The sequence below is a fragment of the Rhea pennata genome, chromosome 7, assembly GCF_028389875.1.
Source record: "Rhea pennata isolate bPtePen1 chromosome 7, bPtePen1.pri, whole genome shotgun sequence".
Taxonomy (NCBI): domain Eukaryota; kingdom Metazoa; phylum Chordata; class Aves; order Rheiformes; family Rheidae; genus Rhea; species Rhea pennata.
The window spans coordinates 20,551,960-20,573,281 of NC_084669.1; the positions used below are offsets into that span (position 1 = coordinate 20,551,960).

The 21,322-nt window shown below is 43.2% G+C and overlaps 1 protein-coding gene across 1 annotated transcript in view; it reads left to right on the forward strand.

Moving 5' to 3' along the window:
- The window catches only part of ARHGAP22 (Rho GTPase activating protein 22), a 140,808-nt gene that overhangs the window by 96,806 nt on the left and 22,680 nt on the right, over window positions 1–21,322 (forward strand). The window contains exon 3 of the mRNA XM_062579956.1: window positions 977–1,105. Within this exon, the coding sequence (XP_062435940.1) occupies window positions 977–1,105 (129 nt within the window). The remainder of the gene's footprint in view (window positions 1–976; window positions 1,106–21,322) is intronic.

Genomic DNA, 21,322 nt, shown 5'->3' on the forward strand with positions numbered 1-21,322 from the left:
AGCTCTCACTCGTCCGATAGATACTAAAAACCATGTCAGCCCAGAAATGACAGTGACCCAACAACAGAGACATTATCTCCATGGCAAAGTATAAGGCAGTTTCCATGGTGATGGAGAAGCTCCAGGCTGCTAGTGATGCAGCTGCTGTGTTGGATGAGCTCTGTAGCCCCTTTACAGAGACTGCTCCAATAAAGCTATTATGTGCTTCAGTAGTCCTTGTTAGGTTGTATCCAGCTTTGGGACATAAAATGAGGAATGAGAGGAAGGTTTAAACTGACTGGAGTGCTGAGCTAAAAAGAAAATGGGAATAGAAGGGTTCAGGTGTTGCAGGTCTTAGAGCATCCACAAATGACAGATGTATAATGCAGCTTGAGCACATCTGACATTCTGGTTTATGCTTTCCTGTGGTACTGCCCATCAACATTAATGGCTCCTAAAGATTTTTATTTCAAGTGGGAGAGTCAGGTTTATATCCCCAAGTCTTAACTCCTCTTCAAAATATTGCTCTCGGGTTGGATCCAAAATCAGAATGGGTCTCTCTTTCCATCTTGAGACTAGAAATTCCCAAGGGTTTGGGGAAAATATGTGATCTTGAGACTTCTGCATATCAAGTGCTAAAGTATCTCACAGTTCCCTTGTCCCCTTTTGGGAAATAACTTCTCCTTACCTCAGGACAGGTGTGTGAAATTCTTTTAGAGCTCCTCCAACAGGGTCTTACAGCCTGTGCTCTCCCTTCATTTATTGGTAGGACAACAGGCATGACGCCCCCAGATTCCCACATTAGAACCATGTGTTTTTCCACATCAGCTTTGATTCTCTATCCACCTGTGCTTTGTGGATGCTGCAGCACATGCAGATGTAAAAATGCTCAATTAAAATGATCATTTGATGATTTTGATCCGGACTTTTGGTGGTTTTAAAAATCAGTTGCTCTCTTCTGAGCTAAATGCTAAGAGATTTGTGTTCTGTCTTTCAGGTGGTGCAGGGGACCGTGAAAAGATGCCTGTCAATCACGAAGCTTTCCTGCTTATGGCTAATTCCCAGAATGAAATGGAAGATTGGGTGAAAGCCATCCGACGGGTTATATGGGCTCCGTTTGGTGGAGGTATTGCAAATAGCTCACATGCACATAAATTAAAACATTTGCCACAAGGTAAAATTTATTCTTGTGATACTAGGATATGTGTAACACTGTAAAATCATTGAGATGCCTAGATAAGCTCTTGGCTGTCTGGAGTGTTTTACAGACAGGGGTTTTGGATTGTTTTTTCTGCCAGGGGGCTTTGGACTGTTTTTTTTCTGCCAAGGATGGAGGGGAATGGGAGGGGAAGGCGCATCCAGACTGTACAACTGACTCTCAGTCAGAAGCGGGTGGTGATATTGAAAACCGTACTACTGCTGCTACTCAGTAGTTTTATAGCTATTTGTTACCTTTTCCGTCGGTCTTTCTTACCCTTGTGGAAATAAAGGAGTGTGTCCAGTTTTCTCCATTTTCTGCCTCACAGGCAGAGGCCCATCTTTAACTTCTGTACAGCCAGAGACAGCAACATTTTTCATCGGGCACTTTTAGGGCCCATTTGGGAAGAGAGCTGACATCAATGAGTGTGGTGCCTGAAGAACAGCAGGGTCAGGCTGAGTGAACACCTGTAAGAATACAGCTGTTCACAATTCCTATATTTAAAACAAACAAAAAATTCAGACTCTCAAAATTGATGCTATACTAAAATCTTCAAATCTCAAGTCAGATTAGATGGGAGATGTTTTTAGTTAGGCACAGAGCAGGAATTCGCAGATGTTTTCTGCTGGGTATGCTGCTGGTGGCTGCAACTCTTGGCTTTGTGCTGGACCCTGTACCCTTTGAGTGGCTTGTGTGGTACTGATAGAGTTCATGCCGTTATATGCAGATAATGATATCAATCTTTTTGGGGAGGAAAAGAGATTTAAAAAAAAAAAAAAAAAAGTAAGTTACTTTCGCTGAAATAAAAGTACTGTTTTTTCTAAGTCTAGGGAAAAAAAAAAGTGACTTTAATGCAGTTGGAGAGTTGGAGACAAGATCACTAAAGAGACCCAGTGTTTATTGGTATCTTTTATCTTGTTTTTTTCTTGTGATTTTGAGTCTCTGGTACTAGTTCTTGGTTTATCTGGAGAAGATACAGTCTCCAGTGATGATATCATTTTTTCCTAGGCCGCTCTTTCATTTAGTGGAAAGAGTGTATAGAGAAAAGGCAACTTGTACCTGATTCTAAGAGGTCCCATGAAGTGCTGTTGTGCAATGTGCAGAACGTTATTCAGCGTTAGTAGAAACTGATCTATCATGATTTGTCCTCAAACATGAGTATGTGCTTGTTTTACTTTCCCTCTGAAGTCCAGTCTACAGCGGAGGGTCTTTTATATGCTGAGCCCAGTGCAGGATCCTGAAGTTCCTCCTGCAGAAGTTTCAGAATCTCAGAATTAGTACTTCTGTAACATCTTACAGCAGGCCTTGCAGTGTATTTTTACAGCTTTACTGTGTGCATCGTATATATGCTGTGAGGAAAAAAGTAGTACAAGTTTCAGCAACAGCCCCCTTCTTCAGGGCATGATGTTGTCAGTGCTGCTGGTATCAGTGCAAAAATTTGTTCATATTTTTTTTTTCAATCTCTTGGAGTAGCTCCAGACCAAACATCCTTTTTTTAAAAAATATTAGGAAATTAACTAATTAACAATCCTAAGATTTTTTAAAACAAAAAAATGAAAATGGCATAAAACCAGAGATGGATTTCTTTTCATTTTTTGTTTCTGTATGGGGGCATTGTGCAAATTAATCTGCTCTTTTTCTCTGACCTTTGCAAAGCTGAGGGAAAAATTTTGATTTTCATTTTAAATGAGGGCAGATATTCTTATTGGAATCATTTGATTCCAGGAACTGAAGCTCTAAACACTATCTGAAATATCACAAAACAGGATAAAATTATGAGAGGGCGGGAGAACAACAATATAGAAGGAAATAGGGCAGCTGCTGTTCATTGCTGTATTCAGATGCTGCAGGTTTGATCCAGTTCCTGTTGATGTCAGTGCAAAGACTGCTGCTAATGTTGATAAGAGCTAGTTAAGCCCTGTAGAAAAGAATCCAGTAATTTGCAGAGTTGGAAAGAATTGCAATAACTAAGACTTTCAAACCTTTGTTTCCATATGATTTTAGCAGGTTCGGGAAAGTGGTCAGACCTACTTCCTTCTCCATTAGCATCAGAGCAGACCAATTTCTTTGTGTGTGAAATCCCAGCTTAGCTCAAATGTGGGAGGACTGTAAACATAGCTGTCTCTGTGTTTTAATTGAATAATTTGAACTCTGCTTTGCTAGCACTACTAATTTGAGAGCCAAGTCCTATCTATCGACACTTTTTAATATATGAAGCTAAAGGAATGGGGGGGGGGGGGAGAGAGGGAGGAATTAAAAAACAGACTTCATTATTAATATGTAAATATCCAGCCCTGGAAAAGGTTGATATGATGTAAAAATGAATTATGTCAAGATAAAAGGGGAGGTTTAGCCACACTTCATTTTTGCTGATGTATTGAAGAAACTTATAAATCAAAAAGGCTGAGGATATCTTCTTACATGTTGATGTGGGCACATGAACTGTGCTTAGAGGTGAACAGTAAAGGCTTCTTAAAATGAAACAGAAAACTCACCAACACTGCTGAAGATCCCAAATCATTAATAAGACACACATTCAGGCTTAAAAGCCGTATGGAATGTATGCTTTGAAATACACTTCAAATGTGGCTTTAAAATAAAATCCAGGGGTTCCTAAGTCTTTTGAAGAAGAGCTATCTTGTTTATGGAGAATATGATTTCTAACAAGTTTCCCTGAGTTTCAGGTTTCTGAATTCTTGAGTCTAGTCCATCTCATTCAGAGGAGAGAGTTGAAAGTAAGCTATATGTTTTGATTTTTGTCTTTATGGAATAGCTTCTTACAATGGCTTGATGAAAGTGTGTTTTGAAGCATATTTTGATGGAGAATGATTAAAACTGTTCCCTCTGATCCTTCCCGACTCCACAAGGGACAAATTTTGCTCTGAGTTTACACCACTGAAGCTCGTAGAATTTTTCTGTATTTATACCTACAAAACTGAGACAGAGCCCTTACACAGTGGGTCTAAGCACACCTAGGCTGACACACACATCTAGAATTAGCACTTTGCCTTTCTTCTCTACTACCAAGAAAGCCCTTTTTATCTGGAGCATCCCCTTGTGCCCTACAGTCATGCTGTTCTGTGGCAGCTCTTTAATACAGTGTGCTTATAGCAGTGCCACAGTGCTTCAAGCATGGGACTCCTGGCCATGAGCTTGAGTGAGAGTGAGACCACTTGCATCCTACCAGGGTGGATGTGTAAAAGTAGCTGGTGTGGTGGTGGTAGGGGAAAGCATTCGTTATCCCCCCAGAAGTGTGCAGAAGGAATGCACTTCCAGTCCAAAGAAATATAGCTACTTTTAGGACACACTTTGCCATCTGTTCACCTCTCAGTTGGTGTACCTTCTTCGTTTTTGTCTTGCAGAAGACATAAAACATGTCTGGAATTATATTTTGGATCATGAGGTACAAAAGCTGAGTTTTTGCTACCTGAGTTAAAAAACGAGAGCAATAACTTACTGATCAGCATTGCGTGGGGACAGAGTCATTCTGTGTTAATTTTTGGGTTGTGCTTGGGTTTCTTTCCCTCTGTTTACTTATTTCTTCTTGCCACAAGCACTTCCCTGCTCCTCTGCCAGAAATGCATGTCGGAGCCCCTTTCTTTCCTCCATTATCTTATCCTAATTCTTTCTCCTCCTTATCCTAAGTTTTCATCACTTCCTTGTGATGGAAGGAGGTGAAGCAGTTGAAAGGGATGTGCATCTTTTAAGCAACAAGAGCTTTACCCTGAGATGGAGTAAGCATTCTGGAGGGAGCTCTATGAGTGGTTTCTCTGCTCCGGAGGAATAGTCACTTTTCACCTGGTGGGTTTTAACTGGTGGAAAGAAATGTCCACTGGGAAAGCCGCTCTACTATCATTAATTTCAGTCCACTTCTTCGTGTAGATAAACATGGATACATGGATCCTTTCTGCTTCTGCCAGCAGAACAGTGTGGGGAGTGTCCTTACTGGCATCTGGGACCATGTCCAGATGATGCCTTGTACTAGGGGAGAGCTAGGAAGTCTCTGTGGTATAAGTCACCATCAAGTTTATGTCTTTGTTGGTAATGGACCTAATTAGGGACCTTCTTTTACATTGGTAAACGATTTTTAGATAACATCTGGATGAGAGCAAAACATGACTGTTTGAAGGGTCATGTGTTGTTCTTAGATGCATGTCCGACAAGATTATGGACAGTTCAGGAGCTAGGATATGCTAGGATTTGGGAATCTGAGATCTCATTCCTGTATCTGCTACAAACGCTGTGACACAAGGTGAGTCATTTTACCTGTATTATGTCTCAATTTCTCCACCTGTAAGATGGGGATTTCCCAGTGAGACCATCCTGAGCACAGAATATATTAATGAATTTAAGATGCTGAGATACCACAGAAATAAGACTAGGGAGGTGGCTTCTTGCATCTCTTCAGTGTTAAGACAGAGAGGGGGTTTCTGGTCCTTGTCTTGTTAAAGGGCTTCCCCAGAGCAGCAGTCTGGAGTGAGATTCCTGGCTGAGCTGCACAGAGCCCCTTCACTAGATGGCAGGGTAGACTTCCCCAGCGCAAGCTCCTGCAGGTGCATGGGAAGTGACACCAGGTGTCTGCTGCGCCATTATCACTGTGCAGACAGCTGGTGTCTAGTGCAGCTTATCAGTGTTTGCTCTTCAGTGTTTTCTGGTGCTGGGAGATGGGCCTGACCAAGGCAAGAAGAAGAGAAAGAGGATGAGGCTTATCATTTTAGATATCTGCCTGGGACAGAGGGAGGCATGAATCATCTGTGAGGAGGTGCTAGTTAGCCTCATCCCAGGCAAAGGTTACCTGGAGAGAAGTTACAGACGCTTTTCTGGATATAGCAACTGAGGCACAGAGCAGAACTACAGTAAGTTGGGAGTGGGTCTTACTAGCTTGGCTGCTTATTGCAGAGAAAGTTTGAAGTCTGTTGCTGAGAACTGATTAAGCCTTTCTTCTGACTTATCTACATCAGATATGTCTGGGTCTCTTGTTACTGCTTTTCTTCTAACATATTCTACATGATGCAGCCTTGAGGTAGGGAAAGGCTATTGTCCCTTTTTTTTTTTTTTTTTTTTTTTTTTTTTTTTTTTTTTTTTTTTAAGGAGGAACCCAAGGTGTTGGATAATCAAATAAGCTGCCTTGTGTTATGTTGATTACACAAAAGTGCGGCTCTGAAGGCAGCATTCCACAAGGCAAATAGCAGGATCACAACTCTGGCCCTCAGGAGAGCAGAATTTGGCCTTTTCGGGGCTCTGCCTGGAAGAATATCATGGAAAGAGGCTTTCAAGGAGGCTATTTGTTTTTTGAGGATCACCTTTTCCAACCTCAAGAATGGTCACTCCCAATGTGCAAAAAAATCAAGCAGGTGACAGGAGGCCTGCATGGATGAACACAGAGCTCCTTGCAAAACTCAGACAGAAAAAGGAAACATACAAGAGGTGGAAGCAGAAACAGGTGAACTGGCAGGAATATACTGACACTGTCTGCACATGCATGGATGAGGTTACAAAAGCAAAAGCCATACTTGGAGCTGAATCTGGTGAGGGGTGTGAAGGGCAACAAGAAAGGCTTTTTTAGATGCATCAGCAGCAAAAGGAAGACCAGGGAAAATGTGGATCGCCTGCTGCATGGGACAAGGAACTCTATGGCAAAGGACATAGAAAAGGCTGAAGTACTCAATGCTGTCTTTGTCTCAGTCTTTATTGGTAAGATTTGCCTTCAGCAATCCCCAGGGGAAAAGTTTAGAGCAAGGAGTACCTCTCATCAGGAGAGCAGGATCAGGTTAGGGAACAAAAAAAGAAGCTGGTTGTACACAGGTCCACAGGACCTGATGGGATGCATCCACAAGTGCTGAGGGATCTGGCTGGTGTGTGAGGCAACTCTGGATCATGTTTGAAAGGTCCCGGTGACTAGTGAAGGCTCCTGAGGACTGAAAGAAAGCAAATATCACTCCTGTCTTTAAGAAAGGCAAGAAGGAGGATCTGGGGAACTACAGGCTGGTCAGCCTCACCTCTATCCCTGGAAAAGTGATAGAGCAAATAACCATGGAAATGATTTCCAGGCATATTAAGGGCAAGCAGGTGATTAGGTGTAGTCAGTGTGGATTTATGAACTGGAAATCATGCTTGAGCAACCTGATAGCCTACTGTCATGAGATGACTAGCTTAGTGGATGAGGGGACAGCAGCATGTACTGTTTTTATTGACTTTAGCTAGCTTTTTGACACTGTCTCCCATAATGTCCTCATTGACAAACTGTTGAAGTACAAACTAGATCATTGCATAGTGAGGTGGATTGAAAACTGGCTAAACTGCAGGGCTTAAAGGATTTCAGCAGCATGAAGTCCACCTGGACTCTAGTGGTCACTAGTCAGTCACTAGTGGTGCACCCCAGGGGTTGATACTGGGGCCAGCACTGTTTAACATCTTTGTTAATGACCTGAATAATAGGACAGAGTGCACTATCCATGGGTTTTGAGACTATACTGCAAGGAGTCATTGATTCTACAACCATTCTATCGATGGTTGTACTGACCTTCAGAGGGATTTTACAGGCTTGAGAAATGGGCCAATGGGAATCTCATGAAGTTCAATAAAGGCAAATTCAGTGTCATACACCATGAGGGAATAATAATGCCATGCACAGAAAAGGACCTCAGGGTCCTGATGGACAACAAGTTGAATGTGAAACAGCAATGCAGTCTTGCAGCTAAGAAAGCCAACAGCATCCTGGGCTGCATTATGAAGAACATCCTTAGCAAGTTGAGGGAGGTGGTCCTTTCCCTCTACTTGGTGCTGGCAAGACACAGCTGGAGTACTGGGTCCAATGCTGGGCTTCCAAGTACAAGAGGGACATGGACCTGCTGGAGTGAGTCCAGCAAAAGGCTACAAAAATGATCGAGGGATTGGAGCATCTGACATATGAGGAGAGGCTGAGAGAACTGGAATTGTTTATCCTGGAGAAGAGAAAGTTCAGGAGGTCTTATCAGTGTATATAAATACCTGACAGAGTAAAGAATATGGAAGCAAACTCATCTGAGTGATGTCCAGTGAAAAGACAAGAGGCAATGGGCACAAATTGAAATTCAGAAAATTCTATTTAAACATAAAAAAATCTTTTGTAAGAGTGATTGAGCACTGGAACAGGTTGCCTGGGGAGGCTGTGGAATTTCCATCCTTGAAGATATTCAAAACTTCCTGAGCAACCTGAAGTAGTTGACCCTGCTTTGAGCTGCAGGGTTGGACTAGGCAATCTCCAGAGGTGCCTTCCAGCCTCAGTGATTCTATGATTCCTCTCTGACCTGTCCTGGAGAGGTGAGAAAGACTGCACAGTTTTGAAGGGAGCTCTGGGTCCAGTCTTGCTCTGAAAGCATGTTCAGTTTTTGCAACAAAATGAAACTACAGCATGTGTAGGGCAAAAGATGGGGGTCTGTGCTTCTCAGTGACTTTTGAATATCCTACCTGTAGAAGTAAGGTAGCTGGTCAGCTTCCAGAGGATTCATAATTTTCATCTCACTTAAGTTCACTCCTTGCATGTGTTTATCTTTAAACTGCTGACTGAAGGCTCAAAGTGATATGCAGTATCAGTGCCCGAGCCTAGCTCAACCCCTAGAGGTGACCATACAGCAGCCAGATTGGTCCAGAGCATCTTGAAGTGCTGTGTACACGAGCAGTGTCAGGGCTTGTGCAGTCAGAGAGAGGCAGGTCCCCTGCTCCTGGTTTCCAGATCCCCAGGCAGCAGTATTAATTCTACAGTTGCAACATTGTATCTTCAGCTAGCATTAACAGTTTAGTTCCAGTGACGATGCTATTTGACATTAAGTGAATAAATTTCCAGCCCCTTGTCTTAACAGACAAGGCAGTTAAGACTGGGCAGTCTTTTGGTGCTAGAGGACAGGAATCCAGATCTGGGAAATCACAGACAACTAATCAAGAATCATTCGCAGGGCCTCTGCTTATTCGGGTAGCAGACAGAGAAAACACAGGTAGCGATGACTTCTTTTACATATGCTGGTGAGCGGAGTAAAGCTCTTAGTGAGATATGCTTGATGAAATATCTTTTTGTTGGGAAATGCTGAGTAGTCAACTGAAACTTTGCATGGGACTGTTTCAATTTGGATGACACTCAAAGGTTTCTCAAGCTCAGGGGGGAATTTCTAAAGCAAGCTCTGTCTGCATTGCTTGTGTATTCCAGAGGTTGTGTAACTAAACAAGATCTAAAATCTATCCGACTTCAAGTCCTTCATTCAAAAAACTGACTTTGAAAAGGGTCTTGGGAAAGAGATGATTTCAGGAAGGTGCAATGGATAAAATCAAAAATGTAAGGAGGAGTTGAACAGAGCACAGCCAACAGTTTTAAACCAAGCAAAAAAAATATATATATATATGCTGTACACAATTAAGTTATGAAATTCATTGTTACAAGTTGTTGTGGAAGCCAAAGTAGTAAATGGGTTCAAAATGGGATTAGATGAGTTCACAGAAGATAAGCTCATCTATCAAACAAAAAGGCCTGGATGGAGTCATTAGCTTCATGTACACTGTATTGCTAAGAGCAGTCCTGCTTTAGATAAAATATGGGTGGGGCTTGTGCTTTCCTTGGTAGCAGACTGACATCCCTTTCTTTTCAGCTATCAAGTGCCATGTAGAGACAATAGTGGCTGTGGATTTGTTATGTTGGTGGTGCCAACAGCTTGTGGCCCGTTGTCTGACCATCACCTCCTGCTACAGCGGTGGTTTTTCCAGTGAGGCCTTTCCTGTAGTCATTAGGTTCATGCTTGGTGTTTGGAAGCTGACAAGCTTAAAACACTGGTTCTCCTGCAGGTCCTGGCAATGTATGATTAATGGGACAAACATGTTCCTGTGGTGTTTCTCAGCTTGCAGGCAAGTATTTTAATTTCTCTGGGTTATTCCTTTGATGAATGTTATGACAATCTGTGCTTACTAAAGGGGAAAGGTAGCCTGCTGTTTCAAGTTGTAGTTTTAACTGTTTAGGAGCCAAAAATAAAGAAATTCACCTTGCCTCTCTTTTCCTATTTCCTTTCTAAGAGTTACTCTTCTGCTTCTCGTGGTTGCCTCTCTTCTCTCCATCATCATCAGGCAATCAGCCTTGCAGTTTCCCCATCATACCTTCTGGGTTGCAAGTGGGAGGTGGGAACATTCAGCTCTTGACCTCTGCTAGAAGTGTTCCTGAAAGGTTGACACGTTTACTGAAACGTTTTATTCATTTTACAAATTGGAACTAAATGCCATCCCCCTTTCCAAGCACAACCAGTCAGGTTCAGCTGTTGCTAGAAATTAGACCATGACCTTATGCTTCACGGGTGGCAAAGACCTAAGTTACACTTGTTTTCACTGAGACTTTTATTTAGATAGTGGAGGATAGAGGTAAATGTATGGGAATTAGCTAAGGGATGTTTCTCATTGTTTGAGTTTGAGGAAGCAACAAAGTGAAACCTTTTACGGTCCCCCCAGCAGTGCGTTTTACACAGTAATTGCAGGTTACAGATTGACAGAGATATTTATGGTGGAGTTGATTTGAATAAGAACCCATCTGTTCAATGTTGATCCTGTTTGTTTGATCCTGTGCTCTAAATTCAATTGTGAGTCTAGATCACAGGCCTTGCCAGGTTCCAGGATGGTCAGAAATGCAGGTATGCAGCAGATGAGGATCAGCGGCAGTGTTCAGACTCTGTGATCCTTGCATTAGGCCCAAGGAGTCCTCCTCTAGTGCTGAGAAATTGGTGGCAAATAAGCTATGTCATAACTGTTTTGTATTTACTAACACTCAGAAACTTCTGTAAAACTTATCTGTGCTGTGCAGAAAGCAACATCCAGCACACCTAGGAGAGAAGTTCTGCCAGTCGGATGCTTTGTACAGACATAGCTTCATTCAAGTCTATGGAAGGTCTCTGTTAAATGTAGACAGGCATGTGCAAGAGTCAGTAAATAAAAAGTTCTGCAGAATATGCTCTTATGCTGTGGGTAGAGAGAAGTTTTCCAGGACACATTTGCTTAGATTACTGCTTGCTAAATTAAAAGGCATTTTTGGTGCTCTTGGTGTTTTGTTCTCCAAATGCTTCTTGTCTTTATTTACAGAGAAATAGACCAATAAACACGTGGGTTTGGCTCTAGATTCAGAATGCTGTGGTTAAGGGATGTTTTAGGTCTGTTTATCTTTTCTCTGTGAGCAAACAGTTACAATCTCAGTTTAGAGCATTAACTGGGCAGAGTCTACTGCAGGGTAATGCACAGTGCTGTTCAGTCAGTTCCTTTCCTGACATGTTTTAGAGAGGTGGAAAAACACACGCACAAGTTAGGGGGGATCTATTGTGAGACAAAGATGAACACTGCTATTTACTAACCTTTCTACCTGGAGTGAGCTGGTTTATCAGTCAGTAAACAGAAGCCTGTTTGTTCTCAAAAGATTTCATTTTACCAGTAAATCTTGAGTCCCTAGCCAAGAATAGCAGAAAGATGTGGGGAAATCATTTTGTTCAGAGGATCTGTCTGAGGCGTTTGGAGAGGGGAGAAACTGGAAGGGAAGTTTTCTGTACAGGGGAATGCTTACTATTGAAGGCTTTCCTGCTGCATTCAGCCCGGTGACTGATCACCTATAGCCATTTCACTGCCAGCTTTTGATGGATGCAAGGAGATGTTCAAACTGCCTGTGTGTGTGTCTGAATTGAGAAGTGTTTAAGGCTCAATTTACTTGAAAGTTAAGGAACTTCAACTGTGATTCTAACTTTGAGACTAGGTTCTTTCTCTCCAAATAGATAAAGCAGTTTTGTGGATCTTAGCATCCTCAGATAGATCCTCTTGAGTGCATCTGTATATTAGCTAATAGTATTTGTAAGCTGGTCTTTAAAAAATACCTGCAACCCTATGTGCTAGAGCTGTATCAGCCAGCAGATTTGCTCAGAGTTGGGCAGGGAACTTTGAGTTCATGTGGGTTCACCATTCCTGTCTGCGGCAGCCAGATTCAAGACTGAATTTGACCTGAGTTAGATGCCAAACCTAAAACATTCCTGGTTTTTCAGGGGTTGTATGAGCTTTGGTGAATCTCCTAGCCTGTCTCAAGGCCTGCAGTGACATGTAGAAGCAGGATACTTTCTCCCTTCTCTGGTACCTGCAGCAGAATAACTGTAGAGGTGCTTGCTCATGAAAGCATTGCCAGCAGCCTTCTCCACGCAGTGGCACCAGGGAAGAAAATGTCTCCAGCTCCCAAGCAGGAAGTTCATGTGAGGTTTTCTTGCCAAATAGCTTTAGAAACCCACATTCTCTTTTAGGAGAATAAGAGCAGACCAGACAGTGGTAAACTTCCTTACAGCTAAAGAACCTCAGACCAATGGGGGAAGAGGGAGTTCAGTCTCCGTTACCCCTTCTGTCCTTGGCACACAGGCAGGGAGGGATCCCCAGGTGGCAATTCTGATGACAGTTTATAGGCGGTGTGGCTAACACTCTGGACTTTACTGCTAGTCTTGCAGTATCGGATGTACTTCTGGAGTCTGCAGTCCCTGCAATCCAGTGATTATGTGAGAATCTTGGATTTCATTTTTAAGAAATGTGGTAAAAGATAGAGCAGGATCCGAGTATGGCCTAGAAATTAAAAACACAGAAGGCAAAGTATATATATATATATATGCACACACAATGTGTGTCTGTGTGTGTGTGTGTATGTATATATACACACTTCTATGTACATGTATGTGTGTACATGCTTTGTATATGTACTTATATACTACATGTATGTAGTATCCATATATACTTTTATATATATACACACACACATATACATTGTGATTTTTATTTCAATCTCATCGTATTTTGTAGCCTAAGTCATGATTTTTAACACAATGTTTTGAAATGAGTTGCGAGTTATTTCAAGTAAGAAGATAAGATGATAATTATGGAGTGTGTAGATACGCAGCATGATGTTACATTACTCTCACAGAATACTTAATGGTTGCAGAGTTACCATGTACAGGGAGCAACTCTGAAGCAACTGCCATTTTCTGCTTTAGTTGTGATGTTTATGTGAGCATTTTTTCTCTCACAGAGGGTGTATTTGTTCTTTGTTTGCAGAAGAGTTTACATCCTCTTTGTCATCTCTGTTACAACTCATGGTATTCTTATCATCAGTTCTGACGTCTAATCATGCTTTAGATCGTGCTGTGGCCTTGGCACAGAGAAGCTGTGAATTCCACAGGTTAATTACACTTTGGGTGCAAAAGAATCCCATTTAAAACAAGCTGACTTTCTATTTCGTTAGATGCCTTTGCATTTGTGTGATTTGAGAGATGGAAAACAGAAATGGAGAACTGAATGCAAGAGTAAGAATCTGCGTTTGCTGTCTCCTGGGCTCCCATCCCAAACATCGAGTCTCAGGCTCAGTAATGTTATTAGCAGACGTGACACATTTTGAGGCATTGTTCCAGGGACTGATGCCAAGAAGCCCTGACGGTGTGTCAGACATTCAGAAGGGGATTGGTCCTACTCACCAGCTAGTGCTGTGCACAGGCTCTCCCTAACCTGCTGCCTGCTGTGATCATAGCAGGATGATAATAGAAGTATGAAGAGTACTCAGTGTCTCGTTTGTACCTTCTCTTTGAGGATCTTCATCACTTAGCAAATGTTCTTCAGTGGGCTTCAAATGTTGCCTAGCATATTGTTTGGGCTTCGTGCGTCTAATTCTGAAATACTAACACACTATTCAAGAACTGGACCCTTCAACCCTGATACTGTCTTTACCTGAAGTGACAGACTGTCATTTCTTCAGTTTTTGGTCAAAACAGAGGACACAGAGACAGAATTTAATCTCCAGTTTCCTGAGTTGCATAACAACACTATCTTGTTGGCGGGAACCTCAAAACTTGATTACTGGGTTGTTATCTTCTCTGATGTGTGCATGCAAGCTGAACCACAGCGTAGTTAAGCAACTGATGCCAGTAGGCCACCAAGTTCAGATGAGTATGGTTTTTACAGTGACCACAAACACAGTATTTTAATATCAGAAGCACGTGAACAGTTGCAGACAGGGACGAAACTTACAATTTTTTCTGCAGAGGGGAGTGAAGTTAGCCAGAATTGTTAAAATTCCTCGGAAGCCTGGGGCCAAGGTTCTGACTGATTGCTGCAGATCTACAGCCAGAGGAGCATGTTTCTTAAATGGGATGGAGGACTGACTTCTGTATAACTGCATGGAGCAGTGTATGATTTGTCTCAACTACAGGCCACTTACCCTGAGGGTAGAAACTGAGAGGGTGAGTCTGATCCTGGAGCAACTATTGGGGCTCACACATAAGGAACTTTTAGTTCCTTCCCCTACTAGTTATCTGCCTGAGCTAGTCATCATCAGGCAAGTTCTCTGTAAAGGGCTAAAGGAAAAGCCATAATGACAAAAAAAGCTGCACCAGATCAAAAGCTATGGCTTGTCCTAGGCTATGTAAAACTTTGGAGCTCATCCTGGAGCTGCAGAGATGTCCTCAGACTGTGCGAAGGCGTAAGTGGGGGAACGTTCCCCTCCGACTTGAGCTTTCTGCTTCTGGTGCTTTGCAAGCAACTCAAAGGCCAGACTAGGGCACCAGGTTGCCTGCAGGGCAGCTAACGTTGCCTGTATCAGGAAGGATCCAGAGTGTGGCATGCAGACAGCAACTGTTGCTCAGCTCTTCCAGCTATCAGGAATAGATCTGACAAGCAATTAGAGCATGAATATATTACACAGCCGGTGGGGGATGCCTTTGTTAAAACTTGTGAGCCATACTTAGCTGCTGTTTACATTGGCGGCAGCTTCGAGGGTGGGCAAGACCCTACCTGCCTGTCTGTCTTTCTCCCTTTCTCTCCTTCCCCTGGTGGAGGGAGCTGGGGAGCTCTGCATCTCATTGGATATTTCAAATGCTTTCTGCACAAGTCATAATTAATGCTGAGTTGTGGAGCTGAGACCAGATGTGCTGCTGAGATTATCTCCCAGGGCAGACCGGCTGCTCTCCGCTCTGCAGCGCTGGGTGAATGGAAAGTTGCCAGTGCTGGGACTCAGAATGTGTCTGATGCCTGAAGTCAGGACTTTCTTTTTCTGCCGCTCCTGCTGTCTGACACTGCCTGGTTTCTGCTTGAAGCTCAGCGCCTGTCATGTAGCGGAATGCTGCACAAGAACGAGAGGTATGAGACGATTTTCCAGGGGTTTTGGTTGTTACAGTTTCCTTTTCTTAGAGGAAAAGCAGACATTTGAGCTAAGACTTAGGTTTGCTCAGGCAGAGGCTAAATATCTAAATATAGTAGCTGTCTTTATGAATGGGAAAGAATGAGAAGGACTCAGTCTGTGGCCAAAAATACTGTCAGATTCCAACCTAGCATCTAAGGATGGTTTTGGGAAAGTGTGTTTGTGTTTGTTTTCACCTAGAATATTAAAATGCATATGTGTGGATGAGAGTGAACATGTCTTAATATGTGAAGGCTGATCTTTATGGGGAATGGGCTCAGAATATGCCAAGTTCTACCACAGACTCGTTTGTGTGACTTCAGGTGAGTTACTTCATCTGATTTTCTTGGTTTCCGATGATCTGTCACTTCCTTTTCTTTCTCACATTCTTGTCTACTTTGTCTAGATGAATTGTTCAGTTTTTATGGACAAACTCCTATGAGGCATGTGCAGCTCCTTGCTCTGTGGGACTCGCTTTTCAGTGGGAGCTGTAGCGATTGATATAGGATGTGCTTGCAGGGGCCAGGGCAGGGGAAAGGAAAGAGTGCTACAGGTGTGTGTCTGTTCTGTGCTGTGAAAGTATATGCATCTCTGAATGCCTGCCCATGAATTTTTCTCTCTGCTTTCATGTGTGAGAGAGAGAGATAAATGGGAGCCTGAGCATGTATGTGGGAAGGTCAAAGCAGAAGCTTACATGTGCAGGTGAGCACGTACACAATCTTGTGCATCCATAAACTGCAAGTCTGTGAGGGTGTGTGTACTGCTGTGCAGCAGCACCCAGGTGTGTGCCTGATTATCTTCCTGCACATCTTTTAATGTATGTATATTAATGTGCACAGCTGACATAGGTGTTTCTGGTCTTTTCCCACTTTAAGCACATGGAATCCTCTGTCTTCTCTGTGAAGAAAACCTCTTCAAGGACTGATGTTATTATCTCTGTCTTTAGTTTATTTTGGTTGAAATCACAGCTCTGATGAGGAGAAAATGAAGCAAGGAGCATATATTTTCCTGCCCACTGCATGTCTGGACAGCATAGCAGAATGTATAGGCTTTGTATGCCTGGAGCTGGTGGGTGAGCTATTCAGGCCAGGACAGAGAGCCTGTCTGTGCCTTAGTCAGTACATCATTCCTGGCTTGCATTTTCCACAAAGAGCCACCTAAATCTTTAAAGAACAGAGACAGTTTGTTGGAGTGGAGGAACAAAATTCTGTAGCTCGGCTAGCCTATTTTTTAAATATCTGTTGAATCTTTCTGAGATTAAGGATGTGGTCGTAGGCATGGTTTTTTTTTTTCCTTGCTTTGAAACCAAACAAAAGTGGCTAGCTCTAGATAAGGCTGTAATAAGGAGCATTAACCCTTAGTTTGCTGGTAGCTTTTGGCTTTATTTTCAGCCTACCCATGTCTGGGACTGTGTTTGGATGGCACTTACTCCCCTTCCCCTAAATGAAGAGCTAGACTGTAATGTGTTCCAGCAGGATCATGGAGTGAAATACTGCCAAGTTCAGCCTGAGCTACAGGCCCCAGTGATTAAAAACAGGCCTGTGCCTCGAGGAGCCAGCAGATGAGGATGTGTGCAACTGGCTTCATGTTTGCTTTTCCTTGCAAAGCAGGGCAGATTCTGCCCAGGAATGGTGTCATAGCCTAGTAGTTTCAGGGACATTTGACCACCTCAGTTTTACAAGCCCATGTGAGACTCAGCTGAAGTGAGATGAGCTTTACAGAGCTAACAGGATACTGCCTCCCCAGTCTGCCCTGTTTAGCCCTGGAGATTGAATTAGGTGAATCTGGTATGTCTCTTGCTAGCATGGCTGTTTCTGAGAGAGCCCTAATGCTAATTTTCCTGAGGGGAGACATAGTCAAGGCCCCCAGGAGATGCTCAGATGAAAGATTCCTCCCAGCCCAGGACTGTCAGCAGCCTCAACTTGCATCAGCAGTCCTTTTCCACCCCCACTGCAAAGATAGCCCCACTCCCCTCTTAGTTTGCTCTTTCATTTCTTCCTCCCCAGCCATAGATGAGGTGTACAGCCATTGCACAGGTGAACAATTTCTACAGGCCCAGCTGTCTTGGCATCCCTGCTTGTCCTTGGCAGCCCTCTTCCAGCCCCACTCTAACTGCAGCTTTATACTTTCTCTCTCTAAAGCTAAAATAAACCCTAACCCATACTGTTCTTACTGCCAAGAGGTGTAGCAACATGAGCAACACCTGGGGGGTCCCATGTCTCTGGTCCAGCAAAAAAATTAGGGTTAGGGTGGCGAAAAGAGAAAAGGTCGTGTTGCAGTGGGAGTGCAGCTGGAAATGAGTTGGCAAAGGAAAGTTAGAGCAGCCAGGAGACCTAGACTAGGAGAAAGATTTCTTCTAGGCGTCGTTCAAGGGGCCAAGACTAAGGCTGCCCAAGAAACTTAGGGTTGTGGTTGGGGTTGAGAGAAAGAGAAAACATAGAGCAGCAGCGTGAGTGCATCTGGAAAGGAACTGCCAAAGGACTCTCCTGAGTGGGGGCAGCATGGAGACCTGGACTAAGAGAAGTCTTTAGTCTGGGCTATTGCTGGAGGACCTTGTTTACAGCCTCATGAAATGATTAGGGTTGGGGCTGAGCAAAAGACAAAGCATAGAGCTGCAGCTGAAAGGGGTCTGCAAAGGAAAGATGGAGCTGTCAACAGACTTGGTTTAGGAGAAGTGTTTTGTCTGGGCAATGCTTGGAGGCCTTTTCTAGCACTCCCCTGGAAATTTAGGTTTCAGGTTTGAGAGAAACAGAAAACGTAGATCTGTAGTTGGAGTTGGGCCATAGCAGACTGCCAAAGCAGAGAGGGGCTGCTGAGAGAACTGGCCTGGTCTTTCATCCTGGCAATGGCTGGAGCGCCTTCTCTATGCCTCTGCAGAAACTGGCTAACCTGGAAGGCTGTGAGAGCAATGCCATGCAGAGCCCTTCAGCACACACTGTCACACAGGAAGGAACCTTGCTTATGCCAGTCCAACTCCTTTCACTCATCGTATCACAGGGTAGACCAGCTTCATCCTTGCTTATGTCAGTCTTGATTTCATGCTGTATCTGTTTGTTATGTATTTGAAGTACTGTGAACACAGGGAGGTGAATAGTAGTACTCTTCTCTTGCAGTGGAAGAGAATTATAGTGCTTTGGTATCCTCCAGAGACTAATGTTTCTATCCAGTAGAAAAGGGTGCTACTGAACTCCATGCCTGAGAAGGGGGAAAGGATAGGAATTGCCAGTGTCTGGTTCTGCAGCAGCCACCTTGAGAAACATTAATGTGTTTGCAGAAGGTCTATCTGCTTCCATTTATGGAGCTGAAAGTATGTCACCCTTCCATCTTCATCTGGTAGTTTGAAGTAACATCGCTTAACCTCTATATCTCCTTTCAGCTGCAGGCAACATGCTGCCCAAGAGTCCTAGACATTGGTTGTAGCTACAGGAAGCTACAGTGCTTGGGATCCAAGCTGACTGGGCAAGCACAGACCGATGTTGCCTGAAATGTATTAGAGTATGTCACTGACCACAAGCCAGCCAAGGCTAGGGAAAAGCAGACAAAGCTCCACACTGCAAGTAGAGATTATGCATGCAATTCTTCTGTGTGTATGTTCACATACGTATGTGTCTGATTCTGCCTTTTCTCTTGATTGGAATTGGTCTGGGTTCTATGTGGGCTTCTGGGAGAATATTAACTCCATGCTCTGTATCTGCAGGGATGCAGAGCACTAACTCTTTCCCAGTCTTTCTCCAGATTGACTCTTTGGGAAACGGCCATGATTCTACAAGTAGAGATTTGAGAAGACAAGTGTTGCTATCCTGTAATTGCCCCTGACATCTACCACAGACCAAAGTCCCTAAACCTATGTATCTTACATCTAGAAAAGTGAATACCAAATACCATTTTAAGGTAATAGATAGATTTGGTGGAATGAAATCTGGATACAGAGGTGTTTTTGTCTCTAGGATGGAGACAACACAACAAGCACAGCTTGGAGTCTGACTCAAGCTTGCTGTAACTAACACTGAGGGACTTTGATTTGCACTGGCCCCATGGCCCAGGATCAAGCATTCAGTTCAGAAGAAGGGGGAGACAAGGTTAATAGTAAAATAGCATGAAGGAGGTTGGACAGGTGCTCCTGTGCAGCCTTTCACATGTGAGGAGCCTGCACTGTACCTTGCAACTCCTGTTACCTGAATTCTTCTTCTGTGTGTTTGCTGTGATAGATACTTTTGAGTAACTGGTGGACCCTCTCATTGACAGCCTCAGCAGAGAGGAAAGGACAGCTAAGCTTCACTTTTTCAGCTGCAATCTGGATGGAGATATTTTCTGAGAAAGTGGGCTGGAAAGTTGTTCCTTCATGGCCACTCAGCCTCTCTAAGTGCTCTAGAAGCTCTTGGACAATGCTGAGTCCCACATACTGAGCAGTCTTGCTGTGCTGCTTTGCTCTGCCCCCTAATGACAACAGGAATTACTTAGTGATTTTACAAAGTAATCTGTGCAAAAGCAAGAAGAGATTCCCTGTTCCAGAATGTAGCTTCAGAAACATGCACCTCTGTGAAAACTCATAAACAGGTTAGAAACTGCAACTAGGAAAACCTTTACTCTGCAAGAAAACTGGAATTTACAGTGATAAAGATAGTTCACTCCCATGCTGCAGGAATCCCATACTCCAGTATCTTGCTAGGAAACGGAGGGAATTTCCTTCAAGACTCTTCATAGCTATCCAGCTCTGATACTGTAATGCGGTTGTGTAGGCTGAAGTGTACATAAAGGTTCTGTCTTCTGATGTATCACAAAATGGCAGAGAAAAGACTTGGACTTTGGATCCTTCTTGCCTGCTTGTTTCAGCAAGGATTTAGCAAGGCTGAACTGAATACATAGTGCAGGTCTGATGTGATAGGATTTATCCCATGGAGGATAGTGAATGGTGGTTAGGAGATTTCCTGTCAGGAGCTGCCCATGAATATAGCACTAAAATAAAAATGGAAGAATGTGATTACTTGCAGGAAGGTAAGCAGAGCTTTAAGAAGTAAGCAAATCCTCTGCCCTGGTATGATCATGTGCATGCATCATTGTGAACACAGAGTAACTCCAATATTGTATGATGCAGGGGTTTTTTTCAGACCTGCAGGATTGAGCACTAAATGCGTGATGTAAAGCTCTTTGAAATGAGTGGAAAGTTTCCTGTTGCTTTGGGTGAGCTTTAAATAGAATTTCCTATCTGATATGGTCTGATTCTGTTTGAAATTGAGTAGATTTGGGGATTCTGACACTTACTGAATATCTCATTTCCAAATGGGATTAACTTGGATGATATCCTCCCTGACTCCTCTACACTTGGTGCTACAATTACAGTTTCAGAACATGTTTTCCAGGCTGTTTTAGATGGAGCAGCCCCCTAGAGGCAAAGATTGAACTAATATCTCTGGATCTTAAAGCCTGAGCCTCTTCTGTGTTGTCCAGAAGGTCTAGCACCAATAGTGGCATTCAGCAGCTAGTATTGATCAGGAACTCCCATTTTCCCAAACACGGAGCCAGTGGTTCACACTGGATGATACATCTGCTGTAGGTTTGGCTTAAGAATGACCTATGGCCAGCCTATGTTCAGAGTATCTGGTGCTTCTGATACTTTTGAGGTGCAGGAAGTAAGGCACACATTTAGTAGAAAGGGCAATTAATTGCATATATTTAACTCCCTATTTTATTTGTTTATTTAAATTAATGGAAAAGAAATAGAAATCCAAAGCTTGCAGGAGAGGAGGTTTTTAACAACAGCCAGTTCTAATTTTGACAACTATACTCTGTCATGTTAGCAGTCCTATGGCAGGCTTCTTTCTCATCCTACCTGTTGGGCTGTACAACTACAAACTCTTATAGGATAGCTGTGTCCTAGCATGGGTGCATGCAGAAGGTGATTATGTCCCATAGAGTCAGTGCAGTCTTTGTTTTGGAGTCCTTGGGACAGAAGATGCTAT